The sequence below is a fragment of the Mus musculus genome, chromosome 3 (genome assembly GCF_000001635.26).
Source record: "Mus musculus strain C57BL/6J chromosome 3, GRCm38.p6 C57BL/6J".
Lineage (NCBI taxonomy): Eukaryota > Metazoa > Chordata > Mammalia > Rodentia > Muridae > Mus > Mus musculus.
The window spans coordinates 80,793,746-80,820,020 of NC_000069.6; the positions used below are offsets into that span (position 1 = coordinate 80,793,746).

The 26,275-nt window shown below is 37.8% G+C and overlaps 1 protein-coding gene across 29 annotated transcripts in view; it reads right to left on the minus strand.

Moving 5' to 3' along the window:
* Gria2 (glutamate receptor, ionotropic, AMPA2 (alpha 2)) overlaps positions 1-10,482 on the minus strand; it is a 122,778-nt gene extending 112,296 nt beyond the window's left edge. For 21 of the 29 annotated variants that reach the window (XR_001783662.2, XR_003954287.1, XR_001783652.2 and 18 more), the window contains exons 1-2: positions 8,552-10,482; positions 7,900-8,040 (exon numbers count right to left, since the gene is read on the minus strand). Coding sequence is in view for 7 of the 29 variants with exons in the window: in XM_006501014.3 (XP_006501077.1) it covers positions 7,900-8,040; positions 8,552-8,639 (229 nt within the window). In the remaining 22 variants the exon portion in view is untranslated. The remainder of the gene's footprint in view (positions 1-7,899; positions 8,041-8,551) is intronic. The other 8 variants (NR_152147.2, NR_152148.2, NM_001357924.2 and 5 more) reach the window with 2 other exon arrangements.
* Between the last annotated feature and the right edge of the window lie 15,793 nt (positions 10,483-26,275).

The window sequence follows — 26,275 nt, forward strand, 5'->3', positions numbered from 1 at the left end:
ATGTTCTTGCACTTTACATATGGTATTTGCAATATACATCAGAGAATATTTTCATTGATCTGGAGATTCTTGCTTAAAAATGATGACCCTCTCCCACATACAAAATGAAACCTATATAATCCCGTGGTTGACATTCTTGCTGCAGCAACTGGGCTGATGTTAATGGATGCTAAATCAGAAACAAAACTCTGACTGAGGGTTAAAATCAGCCATAAAAGACTAATGGATAATGCAATCTTTTCTGATGTCAAGTTATGTAACTCAAACTTCAGTGTTGAACATGGAAATGAATAATTTAGTCTATATTCTTTGATGGGTGGAGAATTATACAAGACACACATATAGTTTATTAAAGCAATAGGCAGTCTTGTGTTATATAAATATATTTGTTCCATGTCTATCAGTAGAATCTGAGTGTTTAGTAAGCTAGACAAAATACGTATGATGCAGGGATATTTTCTGAGGCTTACAGACATTCATCAGAGTAACAGCTTCAAAGGGACACAAACGAAGAAAATGGCAAACATTTAGAGTTAATTTTACATACGGAGAAGGGAGTATCATGGCATTAAGGTGCCCTATTCATATTACTTTAGATTTTAGAATTTTACAAAAATTTAGGAAAAATTTTTCCTAAACCTACTTTTTTATCGTATTTTGAACATTGAAATAACTACCAAAAACAGAGAATTCAGCACTAAATAGATTTTACAACACTAAAATCTTAATTTCTGAAGAAGTCTCAAAATATTAAAATTAATAAAAGCATGTATGGCTTTTGACATAGAAATGATTTTTTTAGGCATAAGATACAGATAAATCAAAGTAGCATAAGAAATTCTTTATTTAAAAATGTCTTTCTGAAATCGGCCTGGTATTTCACAACTCTCCTGATTCTATTTTGCTGAAGACTGTTCTTAAGTTTATCATATTAAATCTTACAACTGTCCCTAGCTTTAATCCGTAAGTTAGAAGTAAGCACTTAGACTGTTGATCAAATTAATATCCTAATGTAAAAAATGATATATAATAAGTTAATATACCCAAAAAGTATCAATATAGTGAAAAGACAGAGCAAAACTACTAGAGACTAACTTAAAGATAAACTATATGCTCAGAAGAAAACGAAAGTTCATGTATACAAAGTAATCACAACACACACACACACTCACACACATACACACACACTCACACACACACACGTATACAAATACACAATGCAATAGATTTCAAAATGTTCTCTGAAGAATACAAATTTTTAATTCTAGACATTTCAGTTAATTTTTTCACTAAAAGAATGAACACAAAAATTATTCTGTCTGACGTCTTAGCAGACTAGTACTGGAGAGTTACTAAGAGTAGAAGAAAATGAGCATTTTCTTCAAAATTGGTAACTATTGTTTCAAAAAATATATAAAATTTTAAATCATGTTATATATATATATATATAATTTTAAATCATGATTAGTTTTGAAATATCAACGTTGAGCTCAAAAGTTCATTTTCCAGTTCCATGGAAGGGGCACATTGTAACAGGTTTGATAATTATTAAACCCACTTGAGATAATCTCAGAAATTTTGACTAAAAATTGCCATTAAGAGAGTTTTATTCTTTCAATAGGATCCATAGAATCTTCAGTAGAATACAGTATTTTTTTACAAAGGGGAGGGGAGTGGAATAGTACTCAGAGGCTAATAAAGCCCAGTCAATGTTTGACTCTAACGCAAGATGAAAAGACGAGAAAAAAAATAATAGTTCCTCATTTCACTTTAGTTGTTAACCTCTGATAAAATGAGCTCTGTAGTTAACTATGTCTGTTGACTTTTCTTACAGTGTCTGAAACACTGGAATAATTAGCAAGCAGCTGCTTCTTTCCTTACATTTTTCAACATTACACATAGTTTAGAGATAACTGAAGGGGTAGTCCCTAGATGTCAAGAGAGCCTGAGAGCATCCAGTTGTCAGGGTGTCACAGTACAGTAACCTGCCTATTGACACTTGCTGAGAAACAAAATATCCTCCAGACGGAAGTAGCAAGATATCAAATAGCAGTCAAATACATAACCATGCTATAGTTTCTTGTCATGATTTTTATTTACGTACTAAGTTTCAGCCCAAAATACAATTATTTTAACCAATTACAATCTAATTTCTGTTCTGTGTTCTTCAATTTCCTTGACATTTCTTAAATAAGAACAAAATTTTTGAAGGGCAGTAGTGGTTCACACCTTTAATCCCAGCACTCAGGAGGCAGAGGCAGGTAGATTTCTGACTTCGAGGCCAGTCTGGTCTACAGAGTGAGTTTCAGGACAGCCAGAGCTACACAGAAAAACCCTGTCTTGAAAAAATCAAAATAAAATAAAATAAAATATAAAAATAAAAATAAACGGAGAAAATTTTCAGTACAGATAATTCAACAATAAATTACCTATTTATTATCTATTTAGATATAAATGAGCTATGTAGTTTCTCTAATGTTTTAGTTAAAAGGGCAATAGTTTCTCTTTCTGGTTCTTGTTTGTTTCCTTCATATCATGATTTTTTATAACAGCATCCAAGTTATTTCTGGTTTCTTTAAACTCTTTATATTATAGTTAGTAATGGTATGTTTCATATATTTCCCAAGGAAAAAGCTATATGTGATGAACTGAGCAATCAATTCTTATGTAATTCTATAATTAAAACTATAGATGCACACATATGGCCCAAACACACAGGATTCATTCTATGTACAGTGTACTGAAGGCTATCAAACATTAAATAATTTGATGGACACAGATATACAATTTCAATAATTCAGTACTAAAATCCACTGATAGGAAAGACATTTTAGAACTAATATTTGGTAAAAAATTAAGGCTTAAAATCTGACACATACACACACACACACACACACACACACATTCTGGTGTGTGTGTGTGTGTGTATGTGTGTGTTTGTGTGTATGTATGTGTGTAAGAATTATTTTAGAATTCTGTGCCTGTGATCAAGTTTGCAAAAATATGTAGAAATTTATAATTAAAAATAAACTCTTAAACAATCTGTTTCTTAAAGTATTTACTGAATATTATTTCCAAACATGGTATTGTAGTTAATTCTTTCTAAATACATTTAATTGACATTTTTATATGTCTCCAAATAAATTCATTTCTGATGTCTTAGAAGGTATTCAATGTGTGCAGCAGTTTGATGGAGCACAATCTTTTCTCCAACATCTCCATCTGCTGGCTCAGAGAAAAATAAAATTTTAATCACTGTTTTATGTAATTTTTAAATTTTTATAATGTATGTACCATTATAGAATTAAAATATAAAAATGTTAAATTACTATTAGCTAGATAAATGCTCATTTATCATAATAATCCATTAGAATAAATAGAAACAGATGCATATAAGCAGATTTATTTGTTCTTTAATCCCCAAATTGTAGGAGCTTGAATACTCATATATATAACCTATTTTAAAAGTTCCATTTAAACGTTTTTCTAATTAGTCCCATATTCAATTTTACTAAAATCATTTATAGTATACAGTACTTAATATTTTTTTCTAAACACACTTCTTGGTTTTGTTAGCTAACTTTAGAGTGTGTATAGAAACACAAATATCAACTTATTCTTTTCTCAAAAATTGAGATTTTTTTCTTTTACTATGATGACTTACTCATGAAGACCTACTAGAGTTCTTTTCCATACTCACAGTAAACCACTCATACAGGACCTCAGAGGCTTCTCCTCATGAAAAGTATAGCATTACCGAGTCTCCCAAAACCATTAGAAAGACCACTGAAGTAAATGATCAGAAAGCATTTGTTATTGGGATAATATTCATTTATTCTCTGACAATTAGAAGGTACTAGGGAGATTGTGGTACTGGATGGATGGATGGATGGATGGATGGATGGATGGATGGATGAATGGGTGGATTGAATCGGTGGATGGATGAATGGGTGGATGGGTGGGTGGCTGGCTGGATGGATGGATGGATGGGTGGATAGGTGGATGGGTGGATGGGTGGATAAATGGGTGGATAGGTGGATAAATGGGTGGATGGATAAAAGATTGGATTCTGAGGTTCCTCACTGCTTTCAACTCTTGCTAAAATGATAGTCTCAATTTTCTCTCTTCTTTGAGCTTTACATTTTTCTCATAATAAAAGCTTATTTAAACATTCATTTGAACAAAATCCAAAAAGAAAGGAAAGGGGGAGCAAGGGATCAGTGGGGAGAGGAGAAGGGCTTGAAAAGAAGAAAAAAAAAAAAAAAAAACAAGGCAGAGAGGAAAAAGAAAAAAAAAAACACATTGGAAGTCTGTCTTTGTCTTCTCTGGTATCCATGGAAACAAAATGGGAACAAACAGGTACTTTCATCATCTGGTTGTGACTGAAAAGGTGTGGGAGCTGAGTGCAGCAGAGTACATTCTAGATCAGAATAAAATGACTTCCTTTCATTTAACTCTTACACCATTCAGTAGACATCCTTAGACATTTAACTCTATGTCAGCCTCAGTGTTCCTGAGTAGGAGCATCCATCTCACACAGTTAAGTACTAAGCAGATCCACTCCTCTGACAAAACGATAGCCCTTCATTCTAAAGCTTTGCTTTCTTACAAACAAATCTTAACAAATAACTTTTGTTCTGTGCACTCATTAGGATAAAGAATAATCTTGTTTAGAAGCAGCAATTAGTAATTCATACAATGCAAAATTGTCATAGCCTCCTTAGGTTTCCGGAGAAAATGGGGGAAAGACATTGTTGATCTTGCTTGTCAATGTACTTAATGCTGTTGTATCTTTTCTATGAAAGATGACTAAATAGAGTAAGGAAACAAATTATCTATTTGCACTGGGGTAAAACCCACAGCAGCCTCTAAGTGGCCATGTTTACCTTGATACATGGGGCAAGACAGACTTTTATTTATTTAACCTGGAAGTTGTGGTTATTTGGTTGTGCACACATATGCCTCCTCTGCTCTCATCTCCTTTCTTCCCTTTAAAGAGTTAAATTAATTGTATCATTTTTACTATTCTTAGCCCCCTGCCTCCAAGGCAAATATTTGTCTTTGCAAGTTTTAGAAATTTTACCACTTGCCAATGTGCACTCTAGAAAATTCTGTTTGCAGAGCCTCATTTCTTTTACTGTGGCATATCAGTGATCTGTAGTAGTCAGTAAGCTTACAGCATTGGAGTTGCAAAGTCAAGGTCCTGGGTTCTCCTGAGGCATTGTTTCTCTTGTTTCTTCCTGTTGTTTTAGTGCCTGGTATACTGCTCTGTGGGTGGGGCAGTCTTATGATTTGGGAATGTATAGTTTAGAATGTTTGCTTTTGTGACTTTTTTAAAGGAAAAAAATCTATTTCAAAAAAATGAAGGCTTGAATATACTGCATTTTAGAACTATGGTCAGATATATAAAATTCAGTATGTAAAAGAAAACAATGTATTTGTTCCTTGTGGGTGTACTCTTGCCACGTATCTCATTTCAGTACAATTCATACTAGAAATAAACCCAGTCAACGATATTAGCCTGAGGATACATGCCACACAAAGTACAATCTCTGAGCCTTAAAGAGCCCCAGTACAGTGGCTCGGCACCTGTTGGAACAGAGAAACATTCGTTTAGTTTGGTGGCTGTATTTGTTAGTTTCCCAGTTAGCTCATCTCTTTATTTGTTACCAACGATCAACTTCTTGCTTATTAAATATTTTCAAAATGTTTTAATATTTCAGAATCTTTGTGTAACCCTACTTGTCAGCGCACTGTGACACTGCATTTGTGCATACAAATGCAGCTCGGTACAATTCAGCTCAAGTTGCATGCCAAACTGTAACTCACAAGAAACGGAAACTTCTTTGGTAGCGCAGGAATGGCCTAATTCAGTAGGTAAATAGGACAATTAAAGACGCCTTTCACATTTATTTAAAACATTTTGTTTGTGTCTGTTATGTAATAACATGTATTGCATTGGGATACTTTTCTGTAATATTCTATTACATTTTAAATTTTTATTCAATTATTTATTTGGAGGGGGCATGTGGAGGTCAGAGGACAATCAATATCCAGGCGTCATTTCTCTCCTTCTCCTCTCAGAGACCAGGGAGTAATCCCAGGTCCATCAGTTTGAAGGAAATGTTTTTACCCACTGAGCCATCTAGTGTCTCTTCTATGAGGAAGTTCTCTGTGTATCTCTCTCTCTCTCTTTCTATCTCTGACTCCATTTTCAACAATCTCTCTCTCTCTCTCTCTCTCTCTCTCTCTCTCTCTCTCTCTCTCTCTCTCTCTCTCTCTCTCTCTCTCTCTGCCTCTTTCCTCAACATTAGCATATTAAGAGAACTATCCTTAAAAGGCTCTTTCAGAAAAACTAGAATTCTGGTCTTATAAATGACCAGAAGCACATTATCACCCTATGCATTTCTTCATTTATTTGTTTGCGGACACGGTTTGCAAACTGGCCTGTTGATGTCCCTGGTGTTAAAGAACTAAAGCACAGAATACATGACAGGCTTTGGGGGGCGGGGGTGAGGTGGGGTGTGGGTGGGATGGCAACCGGTTGTGGGAACACTGCCTTGGGCATTTCCTCTGGTGATTTTCCGCTCTGTTACAGGGGAACCAAAGTGGGAGGTGAACCACCTGCAAATCTTCCCCCGAATTGTTATCTATGGCATGGAAGCTAAGAACACCAAGGCAGGAAACATCTGCCAGCCTGGAGGCCGGAAATGGTAGCAGCTGGGAGCGCGCAGGATGCTGCCTCTGCACGGGGACCTAGTCCTCGGCCTCGGGCGACCTCGCACTTGCCCAGCAACTGGACACCAGTCATTCTGCCTAAAGCCTTGCCAGAGCGTCCTCAGGAGTTCCAGATCCCTATGCAGAGGCCAGGGGCTGATACTGAAAACTACAAAAGCTAAAATGGCTGGTCTGCGACTTCTTCAAATTTTAAAACTCAGCCGGATGCAATCGCTTCCGAGTCATCCTCAGTCTCCAGTCGCCTTTGCCTGAGCCTGCGACCCTGGAACAAAGCACGCGCGGCTGGTGAGCACTCAGGCCACCCTCGCCTCTACTTGGGCGTAGCTTCAGGGAACTGAGAATGCACCTAGCTTCTGTTCCCCGCCTTCCTCATCCCTGCTCTGCCGGCGATCAGGTTGAGGTTTGTATCTGGTAGGCATCCCCATCAACAGCCTCATCCCCCGCTGCCCGCATTCTCAGCCCTTCGGGGTCTCCATTCTCTTAGCATCCCTTCCATGCCCGCTCACACAAGCCAGTCAGGGCCTGCGTCAGTCTCGTGCCCGCGCCCCTCGGGTGGGCATTATGTAACAGCCCCGGGCCCAACTCCTCAACCATTGCAATAACTTGTCCCGTGCAATAGGACGACGTGGGGCTTGCGGGGACTGTAGGTCGAAGCTGCCCTGCCAGGCTACCGGACTAAGGCATGAGATCTATCCAACAGTCCCACAGCGCGCCCTGGGGAACAGCGTGTTCTCTTTTGGTAGAGTGCCAATAGGCGCGCAAGAGGGAGGGGGTTGGGAGATCCTCTTTAGAGGCGCCAGAATCAAGCAAGAACCCCCTGAATTCGAAAGAACAGTCCAAGTCCAACCCCTACCCCAGATTCTAGGGTGCACATACTGCGCATACTGTTCAGTGCCTTTTGTCCCCACTTCACTGCCCGCCGGTCAGTGGGGGTCCCAAAGATTACAGCCACCTTCTCGCTGTACCTTCACACGCACGCGCGTGTTCAGTCACTCCCACCCACACATGACAAGCCAGCAACACACACACACACACACACACACACACACACACACACACACACACACACACACAGGCACACCATCCTTCACTGGCATTCACAGGCTTGCTTTCCCTGTGTCCCTGTGCAGCACTGGAAAGATATGAATATTCATTACTTACAAGCATTGGTGACTGCGAAACTGTTGGCTACCTCCAAATTGTCGATATGGGGTGTCAGTCTGAACTCCGAAGTGGAAAACTGAACCATCCCTACCCGAAATGCACTGTATTCTTGATCAGCGCCCCTTGGAAATAGCCCCCCTGCAAAAATAAACAGCAAGCAAGAGAACGATGTCAGAGCCCTGGAGAGATAAGAGTGGGATGCTAGCACCCAACAGCCCCAGAGTCTCTTATTCACACTACCCGCTATAATAAACGTAATCAGTGAGTTGGGCAGCAAGGATCCAAAAGGTGCTCAACGGATCCAAGGCAAGGGGGAGAGTCTAAAGACCAAAAAGATTCTCCCTTTTAATCTTGAGCTTTGCGATCATTTCCCTGAAAATCTGAGCACACTAGGAGATGCCTTCAAGGCAGAAGTAACGCAGTACCCGGTCAGAAATGAACAGATCCTTTCCCCTCTATTGTGTCAAAAGGCATAGTCATTTCTTTTTGCTTCAGCCTAAGAAAATCATGTATATTCTAGGTAGTTTCAATCTGGAATGCAGTCAAGGTATGACATAAGTCTACATGACATGAATTAATTTGCACACTGTGAACAAAGATTACCACCAAATTATGCACAATTCAAAGGCATAACACAAAAGGTACCTACCTATCTGTATGCTGTTAGAAGAGACACCAAAAATCAGTCCCCATAAAACAGGAGAAAGGAGGACAGAAATATGCATAATCTTTTGCATTTCCAAGAAAAGTAGAGCATCCACAAAATATCCCCTCGTTTCCCTTTCCTCCTTTTCCTTCTTTGACCGTTTTCCTCAGCAAATTAGATCCTCTGCATTTTGAGGTCGAAATTTAGCAAGGAGCTGCTAAAACCACGAAGTGAAGGCAGAAGAATCCTTATCTCCCAGGTTTAGCTGGTGGCTGTTGATGCCTGCGTCCTGTCCCTGCTCCTGAAGTCCGAGGACTGGCTGAATGCAGTTTTTAGCTGAGCTGCTGCTGTGGTCCCGGTGTCTGGGAATATCAGCACCCTCCCGTGCACTCACACAATCACCCTCTCTCGAGCTCTCTTCTCCCTCTCTCCTCTCTCACACGCGCGCGCACACACATACACACACATACACACACACACACGCACACACACAGGAAAGTCACAGAGAGGGGCAGGCAGTCCCGGGCGCGCGTGCGCGACTCGAGGCAGGCGGCGAGCTCGCGCACCCACCCCTCCCCCGCACAGCGCCCCGCACCCCGCACAGCCCTGGCAGCTTCTGCGCGGTGCCGAGAAAGCGCGGCTCAGAGCCGGGCAGCCTGGTGCCTCTTAGAGACCTCCAGTCTTGCGCATTCGATTTTAGCACCGCGGACAGCGCTTTGGTCCCTGCTATGGGCTGAGGTTGCAGGGTTTACTGTAGCTGCAGAGATGTTCCAGCCAGATCCAAATGCTGCAAAACTGATTTCCGGTTGCTATGCCTAGGAAGCCGAACTGCTAATTGCTGTTGGCGGCGAAGCTTTCTTCCGTAGGGCCCTGTTTTACATTGAGCACAACGAATATGATTTGATTGTCTCAAAATCCACTTAGCAGTATCCACACACTGCCTTCTGCCTCAGCTGACCCAGATAAAAAGCAAACAAAATACTCCCTGAAGGGACAACTCCCAAAATCGTGAACTTTAGCTTCCTATAATGCAAGCATAATCTCAGGGAAACCCAAAATTCTATCCTTAACTATAAAAGGATGCCAAGACCCGGGTAACTCGATCAAACCTTTGAAAGACTTCGTGTAGGAATCCATCTTTAGAGTATGCCCCTTTGGATAGTGGTTCGATTGTTCAAGCCACATTGCCTGTGGATTGCTCTTGTACTACAGTGCAGACTCCCCCCTGCTGTAGAGTCATGTAGACTTGGCTCTTAGATGTCCGTTTTGTATAGAGATTGAAAGAACCGTAGGTTTCTGCGGGGGGGGGGGGGGGGGTAGTAGTCTAGAATGGATGTATCACTCTTAGTTACAAACCAGATACCCCATTACATTATGGCCTTAAGTTTCAAAAATAATCACTGCCTCAAGGAAGTAGGTTACCTCATTACACCGAGCCTGCTTGGGTATCTGGATTGTAACGAATACATTAAAAATTAAAGTTTGTGAGAAGGGGCTTGGTAAAGCATAGCGATGATTGTATATGCCTGTGAAATCTATGTTCAAAACTCCACTTCATGCCAAGCCATCTCTATATACCTGCGTGGCAAGTCTCTCTGCAGCCTCAGAAATTCTTTACCAAATTGTATGTGTTTTGTTTTAAACAGAGAAATGAAAGAGGTCTCATTTCAGAGATCTGTTGCCAGGAGCCAGGAGATTGAAGCTGACAGCATCAAAGGGAAAACTGGCTGATGGCCCAAAGTGCATGAAAGCACACCATAGTTAAACCTTATGGAGAAAATGTGACTTTAATATCACACATGGTTTTTAACCATCATAAATCATACTTTGCCTTAGTCACTGGGTCTAAAAGTCCCTATTTATTAAAACAAATTTTAAAATACATGTTTCTCATGAAAATGAGAAGGAATGAAGAAAAGCAAAAAAGCAAAGTAATACCCGTGACTTCCAAATATTGTAAGCTTGTGATTTTAAGTCATTCTCCACCCCCTCTGTTACTCACTCTCTTTCTCCTCCCCTGTTTCCCCCTCTGTCTGTGTTTGTGTGTGTGTGTGTGTGTGTGTGTGTGTGTGTGTGTGTGTGCGTGTGTGTGTGGGAGGGGGGTGTTTGTTCCTAAGGCAAGAATGCATAACATATGTATAATATACTAAAGTTATAAGCTGACATATTCTGGGTGAAAATACCTTCTTTTTATAACCAATAATTCATCTCACCTGTGAATCAAAAATTTCACATTCATTTAAACAGGTCCTCTAAATAGGAACATACAAAGCCTTGTAGAAAATCAATAAGAATACAATTATAGGTAAAACAAGAATTATAAATACCCCAACTTGTTACATAAAGAATAATCAAACAAATTACACACATTTTCACCTCTACTTCTGACACCCAGCACAAGAGTGGTTTGAAGTTTATGAACTTCTAATAGAACCAGGTCAACAGATACAGCAAGGAAAATGTCTCAGTAACATGCTTCTTATACTTGCTGTTCAATGTCTGCCACCAGAGCATCTTCGGTCTCATCCAAAGTGCTCTGGGATGATAGTTGATGATAAAGGGACAGGAGCTTGATTATGGAAAAAATGTATGATACTATTAATGTGTCTGGCAAGCAAATTAAAATTTAAAATAAAGGGACTCTTCGAAAGCAGCTTTCATTTTAACCTATTTGAAATTCAAGGGCAGTCATGAACTCAAAATTGACTGGATTTCATCCTTAAAGAACATGAACTTGCTGAATCATAGTGCTTTATCCCCATGGAATATAAACAACCTTATCAAACATTACATTCTGCTGGTAAATTGTAATTGTACATAGTCTATAACATTTTATCAGGCATTTTTGAAATGTGATTGCTACTCTAGTAGCAAATCTATGTTCAAAACTTAGGTAAACATCTGACATTCACACAGCTAGAAACATTTCCTACTAAAACTAACATAATTACATTAATATGATCTTCCATGAAGCTTTTCAATGCACTACATTAAGTAGTAGATATTCTTTTCACCACAGAATGCTGTCTAAGTATAATGACTTTAAACTGAATGGAGTAAATGGTTATACAGTAAATAGAAAAATACTGATGTTTGTTTTTTTATAAGCATAAAGATCACCCATTAAAGCCACAAAGCTTCGTGTTTCTTGAATACTTAAATTTATCAATAACAAAATCAATTTTGAATATTACAAAGAAATTGAATAGAACAATAGGTTCTAAGGACCTAGTTGCTGTTTTCTGCCCTCTGCTGTTCACTCCTGGAAACTCTGTAGCTCTTAAGCAGCCTTTCAGATACAAGAAAATTCACAAAAAGTAAAAATCAATATTATCTTTCTCATTGATTGTTTCAGTGGTTGGTTGCTGCTGTTGTTTTTATTGAAATATATTTATATTGAAATATAATTTGTAGGATGATAACAGTTAGATATATATTTTCTCATTCTTAGTCCACCTTTATTTCAATTATAATTTCTTTTAATTTTTAAAGTAAACTTTCACAAACTAACAAATTTAAGTGTTTGTCAAATCTTCAATTATTTTATATTCATATTTTATAATTAAAATACTTATCATAGAGAAATTTTGTCAGGCATGGAGAATGGAGTGGAGGTAATTTTGAACAGACTTGAAACAAACTTCTGGAAGCATATCTAGTCAAAACTGTACTATTCACTCAGTTGTTACAGTTTGTACTGATAAAGTCTGACAAAGCAGAAGTCATCATAACCCCGAAAGGCTTTATTGAAACCCATCAAAAGATGGGAGATGGCCAAAGAAACAGAACAACGTTCCAGTGTTCTAATCATGAGACCCTATTTTCTAAGACACCAGAAAAAAAAAAAAAAGAAGAGTTGTAAAGATCTAAATATATAAAGAGAAATGGATTTTGAGATTCTCAATTAAGAAAAATATAGCTAAACATTAAGATTGAGACAATATTGTTCATACTGTTGTTTTTCAGAATTTTAAATTATTGACTCAGCATGTCAAATTCAAAGCCCAAGGACACATATCTAAAACTACTAATCATAAGCATTATAAATGTGTATGTATAGATATATGTAGGTGTATGTCTGTATATACATATGATATTTAAAGTATAGAATCCTAAAATAGAAAAACAGTATCCACTTTATGTTTGAAGGATTTAATAACATCAAATTCAATTATAGCATCTATAGATAGCAAGTGACTACGGTATTTATCTATTATGCCTGGTGCTATAAATTACGAGATTAAGATGATATAATGAAGCTGGACAGTGGTGGCGCATGCCTTTAATCCCAGCACTTGGGAGGCAGAGGCAGGCAGATTTCTGAGTTCGAGGCCAGCCTGCTCTCCAGAGTGAGTTCCAGGACAGCCAGAGCTACACAGAGAAACCCTGTCTTGAAAAACAAAACAAAACAAAACAAAAAACCAAATCAAAACAAAACAACAACAACAAAAAATGTGATGAGAAAATGACAAATTCAGATTTTGTGCAAATTATCAGTGAAAGTTAAGGATGGTCATTGTGATGGACTATCTTGGGTTTGAAGGTAACACACACAGGAAGAAGGAACGTCAATCAAGCAGTTACCTTCATTAGACTAATCTCTGGGTATGTATATGGGAGCATTTCCTTAATTGTTGATTGATAGAGGAGGTACAAGGACACTGTGAGCACTGCAGTATCTGGGCTGGTGGGCTCAGAAAGGTTGCTGAGAAGCCAGCAAACAAACCCAGTGAGTCATGTTTCTCTGCCATTTTTTACTTCAAGCACCTGCCTTGAAATCCTCTCATGGCTTTCTTCAATGATGGATCATAACCTATAAACTGAAATAAGCCCTTTCCTCTCCAAGTGGATTTTGTTTATTACAGCAACAGAAAGCAAAGTAGAATAGCAGGCAAATATCTCTAATGCCAACTTTATCTTGGATTTCAAAGGGAGAAACATGTCATCAAAGGCTCACACCTGGACTGAGTCAAGCAGGGTTTAGCTAAGAAAAGGCTAGCATTTTGCCTAGGAAGGCAATTCATAGAAAGCCAGTGACATCAGCAAATCATGGGCACATGCTGAGACTTACAAGTAGTTCAGTGTTTCTAGGAGAGTGAACACAAGGCAAAGATTGGTGGCAGAAACAAACAGGACTATAGCTTAAATTGTATACAGTATATAAATATATATTATATGTGTATAAAATATACATATTTTTTGCTTTATCTTACAGGAGAAAGGGACGTTTTCTAGATCACATGGAGCTAAATGTTCTAAAACTTGCTTTTCAGGCTATTTTGGAAGCAGTGTTTAGGTGGGAGCATGCAGAATGTAGGAAGATACAGTGTGAGTCTGTGTTTCAGAAGGGACTACAAGGGCCGGAACTAAAAGAACCCCACTTGAGACAGGGCAAAAATGTTGTATTGAAAACTATTTAGGATAGACCCTTATTAAGACTTGCAAGTAGACTTGCATGTGATGGAACCAAAGGAGATGGAGAGAGAGAAAAAGTTGGTTTTCATGGAAGGAGACAGTGCCCGAAAGTACATGATCTCACCAGGGATTTTTGGAGAGCCCTGAAAATCAGAAATGTACAAAAGAAAGGGATGAGATTCATATAATGATAGTGTTTCATGTGATAGTTTCTACTTATTAAAAAGGCCAAATAAGTCAGAATAAATGAATCATAATTTCATTATGAATATTAAATGTGAGTTTTATCGATATTGAGTCATTTTCTTCCTCTTTTCAATATAAGTTTAATGTTATAACCTTGCACATTGGTGCACCAAACAATTTCCAATTTTTAATTCTTTAAAATAGGGTGTTAATGATGCTTGTGAGGGCTAGAAAGATGACTCAGCAATTAAGAGCACACACTACACTTGAAAATGACCTAAGTTCGATCTCAGCACTCACATTCAGTGACCCACAACTACCCATCTCCAGTTCAAGAGAATCAGCTGTTTCTTCTGGCCTCAGGGGGCACCTAAACTCAAGAGAATAAACTCTTACTCACACTAACACAATTTAAAATATTTTTAAAATAAATAGTAAAAATGAAAAAATATTTGAGAAGCAATCAAAACACATTAATCTGGTGGCTAATCCGGTTGCCAATTTGACAATATCTGGAATAACCTGGGGTACAGATCTGTGGGTTTTTCTAGGAGAACGTGTCTAGATTGGATAAATCGGGATGGGAAGACATATCTAAAATGTCCCTAGTTCCAATTAATGGGCTGGAATAACAAATTAAATGACTGTTAAAAAGCAAGATGAACATCAGCATGCATCCATTTCTCCTTCCTGACTGTAAAAACAATGTGACAAGCTGTCACAAGTGCCAGTCCATGAATTCCCCATCATGATGAACTGGGATACTGGAAGCCAATACAAAGCATCGTTCATTGCTTAGGTTGTTTTTGTCATTTTTTTTTGTCCTCATGTTATGAAAGTAATCTACATGAAGTCATTAAAAGTAATGTTTGGTGTTTCATAAAAAGTTTTGCTCCTGCCAAAGAGCATAATTTTGTTGGTGGTAACTAGAACGAGCTTCTGGCATCCCTGAATACTGTCAACAGGAAAGTAAAATGATACTGGCCATATGAGCAATAGTATGGGACTTTCTCCCTACGACATACAAAAAAGGAGCAATGCCTCCCTTGAGTTTATATGGAGAAGAATTCGAGTGAATATTTGAAAGAGCTAGTAACACTCTGTGTTTATAATAGTTACAGTGAAAATAGGCTAGTTATAGAGATAGTAAAACAAAACAAGTTTCAGATGAAGATATAAAAATGACACAAACACACAATGAAATAGTATGCTGCCATTAAGAGGAAGAAGGAAAAATAAAAAAAAATAAAAAAATAAAAAGCTGACTCTTGAGGACATATGTCAAGTGAGATTACTTGTACCAACAGGACAAATACTGCATTCCTCCACTAATCTGATGTTCTCAAATAAGCAAGCATGCAGATGCACAGACTAAAATGGTGTACCACAGAAGCTCAGGAATATGGAAAACTGAGATTATGCTGAAAAATTGTGTAGTTTCAATTGTGCAAGGCAAGTCAGTTCTAGAGATAGGCTGTGACATTTTATGCCTTGAGTTAATGACACTTGGTTGTGTAACATGCAAAATTTTAAAAGGTGTATCTCTTTTGTTTCTATTTTAAACTATTTTTAAAGCTGATTCCTTCAAAGATACACAGTGATTTATTCAGCACCTGAACTCAACAGGCTTCTTATAAGCAAGCTCCCTTTGTTCTGGACCACTTGAGCTTTTGGTTTTCTTTGCTGTATTTCTACAGCTTCTCTTGCTATTTTCTTCTGTTTGGTTTTGTTTGATTTTATGCTGGCTTGCTGGTTTTTGAATGTCCTGGCTTCCAAGTGATTCCCTCTGATTTTGCACTTTATAGCCTCCACTACTCTACCCTCAATCAGAGTGCAGTCACACAGCTGCCAGAGGCACTGCTGACTTGATTCAAGAGGAGCTTGAGATGCCCAACTTGGAAAAGGGCAGTCACCTTCCACAGCATCTAGAATGCAGCCAAGGATGGAGACATGCTTTCCTTAGTCAGTGCACTGTGCTGAAATGTTAGAAACAAGGAGCAGAACTTTTTCAAGCAGACTGTCTCGCATAACCTTGAGTGGCTCTATTTCCCTTATTCTAAAACTGTCATGTTAGATTTATCAGAGACAGATTATGTGGGTATGAATCCAAAATTCAACTTTCTTCCTGCCGTCAGTAGCCATTGTTTCAGAGTGTTGTCTGGTATGATATAAGCAAAATTTCATTTTCAGGCCTGCTGTTGCATAGAATTGATTGTTTCCTGTGACAGAGAAAGACATGGCAACAGCAAGAGGGTATTTTTTTTTTATTTCACTGTATCTTCTGGTGAGAACTAAAATAGCAAAGGTTCACATGGACAATAAAAACTCTGTAGATACCAATGTGAAGACTGCAAGGAGTACTGAGTGTTGTAAAGGCACTTGTATGAATGATTGTGTCCTCTGAGGGGTAGGCTTGTACCATCCATGTAGAACTTTCCCCCACCTGAATAGAACACACATGGGCTTTCACAAAAATGTCCTTATCTGTACTATTGCCAAAGTGCTCAGAGGTGACTATTCACAGTTTGATTTTGATGTCATGAACCTACTTGTGATATCAAGACCATTTTCTATGCATATTTACACAGAAAATAACATCATGACTAGAAGGACCTAACAGTCATACTCATATACTTTTATTCACCTGATTAGTGATGTGTACAGATTTGGTGGCCACAGACACCCTCCTTTGTCTCTGTCTCTCTCTGTTTTTGTCTCTCTCTTTCTCTTCCCCTTTCTCCCCTCTCTCATCTATCTCCCTCTATCTCTCTCTCTTCCTCTTCTTCTTCCTCCTCCTCTCTGTCCCCTCTCTCCACATATATATATGTGTGTGTGTATAAATATATGTATATGTATATGTATATGTATATGTATATGTATATGTATATGTATATGTATATGTATATGTATATGTATATGTATATGTATATGTATTTGTATATGTATATATCACTCTCCCTCTCTTTCTCCCCCCATGCCTTCTTCTCTTCCTCCCTTAAATTCTCCCTCCCTCCTCCTCTCATTCTTCCCCTTCTTCTTCTTTTCATTTCTCTTACCCTCCTTCTTCCATCTAATGATCTCTTCTCCCCTGAACTTGGCAGCTGAAGCACCTTCCAGTCTGTACACAAGAAAGCAGTGATTCTCAGGCTCTGCTTTCTTTCATTCTTTGTAAGGATGAAAAGTATGACATACCATTAAGATGCTGGCCAACATCTTTTACATTAATTGTTTGGTGAAGTTTTCTGTAGATGTCATCTACTTTGAACTACTAGTAATAATAAAATAATGAACATGATCATCTGTACACAGGTCCAACCTGAACTAACAGGAAATCAGGAACTACTCTGTGGAGTAAAGTGTGTGAGAAAAAATAAGCGTGCAGGAAAAGGTACTATGGAAATCTCAGCTACCTTCTCATGAGAATTATTTTTGTCATACATGCATGTTGATATTAGGTTCTGCATATTTGACTTCCATTTTACAGGCATACTTCTGTGCATGTCTAATTTTATGGTTGGGTGAATATAGCAATACCTGTTTTCTATGCATCGGAGATCATTTTGCAGAATCCTTTGGCATCATCATAAGAGAAGAGCTCAATATATAGTAGGGTCCAGAGGCAAATCAGAAGCCACTTTTGAAATGGATCCTTGTTGCCAGTTTAGGGGTGGCAATCTCTTACATCAAATCCTGGTCAGCTTATCCAATCTTTACTTTCTCCCCATAGGCTCTATACCAGCATCTCTGAGCTTCGTACATTTCCAAAAATTGTGTCTAAGGAATCTGAAATACAGCACCACCCTAAATTCCATTCGAACTGAATGCTACACTCTTTTGCTTTGGATCCAAATGTCAGTCTTACAGTGTGTGTCTAAGCAACCAAACATGATATATATAGTTTGAAAAGTGAAAAGGGCCTGCTAAGAATTTCTTCTTTCCATATTGGGTAATGTCAGATGCAGCTAGATTCAGCTCCTTATGACTTCTACTACCTCTGTCACATATATTATTACAAAGGCTTCTAGGAGGACTCTGACCACTTGTATATCTGTCCAAATTGTCATAGTGTCATCAAAACAATGTGCTGATTTAACTCTGTGCCATATGGTCATTCATATCAGCCTTTCATTCTTCTCTTTGTACATGAATAAGATTGTCACAAGGGAGAGGTGTTAGAAAGTGGAAGAATTGTCCTTGAACAACACCTGCTTTGTCGCTTCTGTTTGTTTGTTTGTTTGATTGATTGATTTTTTTCAAGTAAGAGGTTTTTTTTTTCTTATAATGCTAAAAGATTAGCTTCTGCTTCCACAAGAATGTGAGGGGATTCAGAGTTCCAGGGTACTCAGACTCATCCATGTCTTTATAAATACTTTCATTTTATCCATTCGAGTTCCACTCCTTAATATCACCACAATTAAACTAGAAACATGTAGCAAAACATTTGATTGGTACCAAAAAACTTGCATACCTAAAGTCAGAATTTGTACTGCCCACATACCACAAGTTCCTTGGTTCAACATGACAGGAGAGAGCACTTCCTAATGTTGTATGCAAAAGTTTTAACTTCTCGTTTCTGTGACTGGATCATCAGACCAGAAAAAGAAAATGTTTAACAGCATCAACATTTGAATCCATTACTGCTTTTGTAACAATTACAAGCAGTATTATGTCTCTCCAGTGTTTCTACGTTCCATGTCAGCAGAAATGAACATGTATCCTAGTCTCCCTAATGCCAGCACCTCACACTAATAAGTATTATGTCCTACACCTCCTCCCTGCGAAAGCTCATTCTTTGGCATTCAAATACAGGAACAACCTGATCCTGGCTTCTATCATGAAGTTTCATTTCTAAGAGCTACTAAAGTACCAACTGTCCTATATTTGGATTAGTGGAGCACATAGACAGCGCATTCCAGCAGGATGATCTGAACATCTTACGCTTACAAATGTTCTTGGATTGAGGAAGTCCATTGAGTTAGTTTTGTCATCTAGCTGAGCTGATAATATTCTTAGGCTGAGAAGGAAGCCAAGTTGTTGAATACAAGAAGAGTCATACAAAAGATGCAAATTGGAAAGATGCAGTGCTACTCAGCTAAAGATTAAGGATTGTCCTAGGCCTTTATTCGCAAGAAATTCTTTATCTATCTTCCCTTAGTTACCTAACTATGCAAGCTGCGAGATGGAGTCAATTCGAAGTACCAGCGATTAATGTAGCTCATACAGGCCAGTTGCCTACAGAAGATGAGACAGTGAAGAAGAGAGAATAAATATAAGAAGTAAAAGAAAGTTAATCCATGATACATTGACTGTCTCAAGTCCTGGGTCAATGGAAGGAGGATGTGGAATCTACTTTTCCTGAACCTACCCATAAAACATTTAGATAGAAAGGGAGATAAGGCATATATTGCAAGAATCTCAATGAGACAGTTTGAAAAGGTCTGCTGTTTGTGTGGACACTTCTCCTCCCATATCTGCTTGTCTTATAATAAGATAATGTAAGGAATGTGATGCAAAGAATTTTACCTTACTGGGGCAGCTTTGATTGTAACGTGAATTGGTGACTTATAAACATTTTCTCACTTATATCAGAGGCAGGAGGTGAGAGATGGTATGTTCAGGCAAGAGCTTCACAATCATGAGATAATTTTGAAAGGATCAGGAAAATAAAACATTAGAGAAGATAAACACATGACTCCTAACACTCCCGGTAGAAGGAGTGAGAAGAAAATGTGTACTGCGTATTTTCATGACATCAAGACTTAGTGAACATTTTAACTTCATCATTAAAATCATGTACTGGGGGTTGATCATTTATTTCACTGATAAAGCAACCTGCCTCATAAGTATGGGATCTTGGATTCAGTCCCTATCAATGAAAATATAACAAAGGAAAATAAAATTATTCATTTTAACTCCAGAGACTGGGAAGCCTTGAGCAATATACTTCAATTGTTGCAGAGATCAGTTTTAGTGGATCAGTTACATTTCACCCATGACCTAAAGTACAAATCTGTCTTGCTTTCTGAATGTTCTCTGTGTTGCTTTGTTCAAAGGGAGGCAGTCCTAGTTTGTTAGGTGGAAATCACTCATGGTTAATGATGTAGAAAAATAAGACCAATTCTCATTTGTCAGGAATTTCCATTGTTTTCTATACAAATATCACATAGAACAGTATGTTGAATTTTCTACTGGAATAAATAAAGAGTAATTTGTATATAAAAAAAAACTTTAATAGAAATAATTCTAAAGGCTTTATAAAAGAATCAATCCAAATACAAGAAAAGTAAAGAATGAGTAGTCTAAGTTTAGGAAGAATGTTCTACTAATAATAACAATCTTGCGTGCACACACATGTGCGAACATCATAAATTCAAAACACTAGCTTCCCAGAGAGCTCCAGAGGCCGCTCTTCAGCCATCACAGGAGCAAGCTACCATGCACTGCTTTTTATGAGTGTTGAGTGCCTAAACTTAGTTTGGCATGTTTGTGCCAAGCAATTAACTAACTGTGCCACCTCTCCATCTTCTATAACAATAATAGCTAATATAATAAGAAAAAATAAGTTAATATAATTTTTGGATAAAACTCTGTTACTGCCTATGACATGAAATCAAATTATGTTCCTTAAGTACTCAGTTTAAATTTTTATTTTTTATATTACAACTTTATCCATCAAACCAACATTTGCAGAATATTTATATACAAAGTAATGGAGAAAAGATGTTTGCTGTTACAGAGTTTATACTCTAGTAAGAAAGAAAAATTGCATCAAAGTACTAACATCTTCTATAACATTACCTTTGCTCCAAAAAGAAGCAGCTTGATTCAAATGTCAAAGAAGATCATTTCCCTCTTCCATAAAATTATGGAAGTACAAAGTAAGGAGAAATTTGATCTTAAAGTCTCTGTCAGTTTGAACTATACAAAAACATTCAGTTTGACTGATAATTTATTTAATAAAATTTAAGAAGGAGAGATTGGATTATATAAGATATACTTATAGACAAGAAAGAACTCAGATACATATTAAAGCAAACAGCTAAGGTGTTGGTGTTCATCTATGTCCATGTATTTAGTGACCTAAAGTAGGAAAACATTTAACTTCAAGAATCTGACACAGGACCCTGGAAGCCAAAGCAAATGGTAACATAATGAGCCTCATCTCTAAAAAAGGGACAGGGAAAGGAAAAAAGGAGACATGCAGTTAAAGAAATTGCCAAGGTTACGTGACACAGACAACAGCAACACGGAATAGCAGAGAGTCTGGCTTCCTTAGAGAAGCTGGTCAAAGCTGTAGGAAACCAGACATTGGCTACCCACCTGAAAGGTGCTAGTCTAATGCTCAAAACTGACTCACAGGGTTTGTTCTGCTCTTTGCTGAAACCTTCACAATAACTATCATGAAAGTTGATTTCACTTCAAGATCAGCCAAGAGAAGTCACTAAAAGGAATTTGGTTATTAAAATAATATCACTGGGTGGAGAGGTAAGTCAGCAGTTAAGAACACTGACTACTCTTCCAGAGGTCCTGAGTTCAATTCCCAGAAACCACACGGTGGCTCACAACCATCTGTAATGAGATCTGATGCCCTCTTCTGGGCAGTGTACTCATATATATTTAAATAAATAAATAAATAAATAAATAAATAAATAAATCTCTTTTTAAAAAAATTATATCAGGTCTATATAAACTTGTTTTGAAGGAGACAATGCCATATAAGTATAGAAAATTGTAATAAGTTAAAAGAAACTATAAATTGTAAACTAAAAATCAATTTATTTGACCTTGACAGTACTGAAAATACATGCAGGTGCCTTACACAGGAAAAACACATTGATAGATAGAATCGATGCCAAGGCTGTGTCAGAGTTTGCTTAATCTAACCACTCTCAATTTCTGAGACTTGCGTTTATTCTAAGCCTGTGATTAATTCCTCATATGTTTGTAGACTGGTCTGCTTGACAAAACAGTGATCAGTGTTCAGATGTCCCAGCATTTAGGTCACATGGCCCACATTAAGCCAGTACTTACATCCATGGACAAATAAATTCATCGTTCTCATTTGAGATTCATTGCTGAAGCTAGAAATAAATAGAACTTGGGAATATTGGTTAAAAATGGAGAGATTGAGAAAGGAATACTGAGAAGAAAGACATGATTTACATTCACGTAGGTAGATAAATAATACTAAGAGTAATAATGGAGAAGTCATATAACATTGTATAGAAAAAAATCTCTAATCTTAGAATACTCTGCTGTGAATCCAATATTCTATCATTTCCAGACTGTGCCCTCAATTGTCTGGACACAGTGAATCACTTGGAACAGCATCATTTGCTACTATGTACACAAACTCAGAGATTCTCAAGTCACAAGGTAACTTGGGGTCCAAATATACCCCAAATTGTACCTTCCTTCTAACAACTTTAAGATTTATAAATATTTTGTGTCTGTGATGCTAATGAATTCCACAAAAGAAATTTTAACCCACTAGCAGTCCTCCTAGCAGTAACGACTTCTGTGTGACAATGTACATAATGGTCAGGCACTGTTTTAAAAGTACCCCATGTTTGGCTTACTATTTAAGATATAAACCCTTTCCCCCATCATAATAAAGACACAGGGTTTGATTTTCACTGACCTATTGTTCTTTGTTCGTCTTTGTGCTCTCAGTGATGAGATACCAATACAGTGACTGCTATACTATTGAGAAACTCCTGCTACCTTACATTATGTATGACGAATGCTTTAACATTACAGCTAAGAGAGACTTCTACACGGTGACATCAAGGTCACAATTCTCCTTTAAGTACATTGGATTGGCCAAAGTGGCTTACTGAAATAAGAAAGAAACCCCCCAAAATAAATCTCACCAACAACCCAACATTCTGAAAAGTTAATTGCAAATGCACACAATCCTGCAATTCATCATTAATTTTAGAAAAATGTTCCTGTCAGACAACACACAGAAGCCTAATTTGGCAATGTTGCTAGTGTTCTCCATCACTGGAATGCATTACAAAGCAGAGAGCAGGGAGGAACAGACCTGGTACCATTAGGGGCAGATAATTTACAGAGGTAATATATGTTTTGATTTTCCTCTAATAAAGAGGGTATGAGAACTGTTTTCTTTCTAGTATCTACCCTTCACGAAATATGTGTGCTCTGGGGGTAGAATGATTCCATTGCCCTGCTGTCAAATACAAATGGCTGAAGAAGGAAAATCGCTTGAGCCCAGGATTGAGACACCAGCCTGGAATCCTTAGCTACACAGACAGACGTCTCAGGTAAAGAAAAGTTAAAAAGTTGTTGGGGTGAGGTTCAAGCAAAATTACGAGGGAGATAAAATAGGGATAAGAAAGTGGGGAGGGGATTTGAATTTATAGATGATCCCCAAAGTAATTGGGTCAGGCTGTAGAGAAGCATACAGCTGGATCCCACAGAGAAGGTTCCCTGCGAGCTTTAGAAAATAGAGGCATGTTCCTTCTCTAATGTCATCCACAGTTGGGGGGCCAAGATTTGAATTCTCCTTTATCTAAACCTTTAGTGAACTTGATTTTAAAAGTTGACATCCATTTCTGCATCAGCAGCGTGAAGCTGCCGGATTAGTATCATAGTATACTAAATTTCTCTCCATAAGGTCAGAGTTTGTTTCTAAGGTTAGCAGAAGATTTTATATCAATGTGTTTACATATTTAGAAATTGCTTTTGAGGAGAAGAGCAATGATGTACGCTTGGCCTACTTCCTTCCTTGGCATGTTTGGTTTGTGAGAGTGATAAGGTTGAGCTCCTCCACAGACTTGAAGACAAGCAGAGGGATTTGAAAGCTGGGAGACCAAATGCTGGAGCAGACTTTGGGACTGGAGTAACTGCATGGAACTTTACTCATCCTGTGCATCTGTAGGTGCACATGCTTCCAAAAATGACGTTCTCCACAAAAGCTGGTATTACTGCAGAGTATTTCTTCATTTTGTGAAAATTACGAAGTTCAGAGGTTTATTACATGACCCTAACAGAGAAACAGGTCCCTCAAAATCCAACTTAATTGAATTTCTCACCTCAGTGGGGAAATAAGTGTGTTGATTTATTTTTATTTAACAAAATGAGGGTATAGTGACTTCCCATATAATTATGGGAGGAAATCTCATCCTCAGTTTATTACTATACCTTTGATCAGTATTACAACATTACTACCACCAGTAACTAAAACTCCCTTTCAGTAGGCACACTTCTGAATATTAAAATGATTTTGTCTTTAAATTTTAATATTAGGGAGAACAGGAACATCTATGCAGTCAACATACTTCTATAAATACATTAAAACCTCCTTCATTACAAAATTAAATCTGATGACATTCCAAGCTCTTTTTTTGAAATTGTCTCGGCTCTGATCGTGTGAAGCAATCTAATAAATCTCCTAATACAATTATATATAAATTCTATTGGTTCTGTTCCTGTACAGAATCTTAATACAGACATTAAACAGCGTTCTAAGCCATTAAAATTATTTTCAATAAGATTCAAAACTCTTAATATCAGAGTTATGAGGATACAACTGAAGAGTTTTCACAATACATCCTGGCCAGTTTCCTCTCCCTTCACCCCCGCCCCCCAGGTCCTCTCTACCTCCACTTTGCTCCATTTCAATTCAGAAAGAAGTAGGCCTCCAAGAGACAAGGTTGAATACTACAAAACAAGATATAGTAAGGCAAGTCAAAAGCCTTCTTATCAAGGCTCAACCAGGCAACCCAAGAGGAGAAAAAGAGTCTCAACTGCAGGCAAAAGAGTCAGAGGCACTCCTGCTCCCATGAAGCAATTTCAGACTCTGATAGGGCCAACTTTAGAATACTTGATCTCTGAGAAATTTTCAGAGTTAATGAGAGGACAGATGGGTGAGAGAAGCTCTCAGTGCTGAAATGATCACACTTTTCAAATACTATTTCTAGAGCTGCAGAGAGAAAACACTTCAGCTACTTCACTTCCAGAAATGAAAAGGACAGTGTACTGGAAAAGCAGCTAAAATGAGCTAGACTAAAATATTGGCAGCATAGATGTCTCTATAAAATCGCAGTATCACCTGGGGCTCAGGGGTCTGCTCCTTTCAGAAGAAGACACATGAACTATGCCACTCTTTCCCACGACAGTCTTAATTTCTATTTGTTATATTTGGTCACTAAAAAATTCAAAGTAGCTTTTCAGATTTGGTCGATTTTCATTTGTCTACTACAGCATATCTATTGTACCTAACGCTGGGTTTCATAAACTTTCTTTCAAGTACAATATATACTTCGTACTTATTCACACTCTCCTGTTCTACAGACGCTTTTCCCTCTCTTCTCATCTCCTTCTTTTGCCCAGTCTCTCTTCTTTTTTCATGCTACCCATGCATGTGTGCACACACACACATTTGGCTTTACATATTTATAAAGTATTTTATAATGCACAAATAAGGTATATCTGTCTTTCAGTGTTTAACTTGATTTTTCTTTGTAAAATTTAATTATTATTGTTATGGTCATGATGATGATGTAAGTTTATTAAGTTATGGTGTGGACCACAAATGTCACAGAGCACATGTGAACACCAGAGACAACTTCGTGCAACCTAGTTCTCTCTTCTGCCTTCACATGTGACTGTGGGATGGAACTTAGGTCTCGGTGCCTCCCTGTGAAACAAATACCTTTACTTTCTGAGCCATGTCTCTGCCTGCCTCATACTTTCCCTAATATTATGATCTCCAGTTGCAATAATGTTGCTACAAACAATATCATTCATTGATTATAAATATGAATGAAACTCTATTGTGTATGTTACCCAATAAGCATGAGTATGCAGGTTTCTCTGGGATATGCTAACTTAAAGATACAGCTGGGTGATGTGATAGCTTCTTTTTAGGTTTTTGAAGCAACACCATCCACATTTCCACAGTAGCTAGACCATTCTGAATTTCTACAAGTGATCTCTACAATGTTCTTTTGTCCCAGCATCCTCTCCAGCATTTCTGTTGACGGCAGCCATTCTGAATGTATTTTCACTTTGCATTTCACTGATGGTTAAAACTGTTGAGTATTTTTTCATATCCTTATGATCTATTTGCAGTTCATCTTTTGAAGACTTTCATTTCAC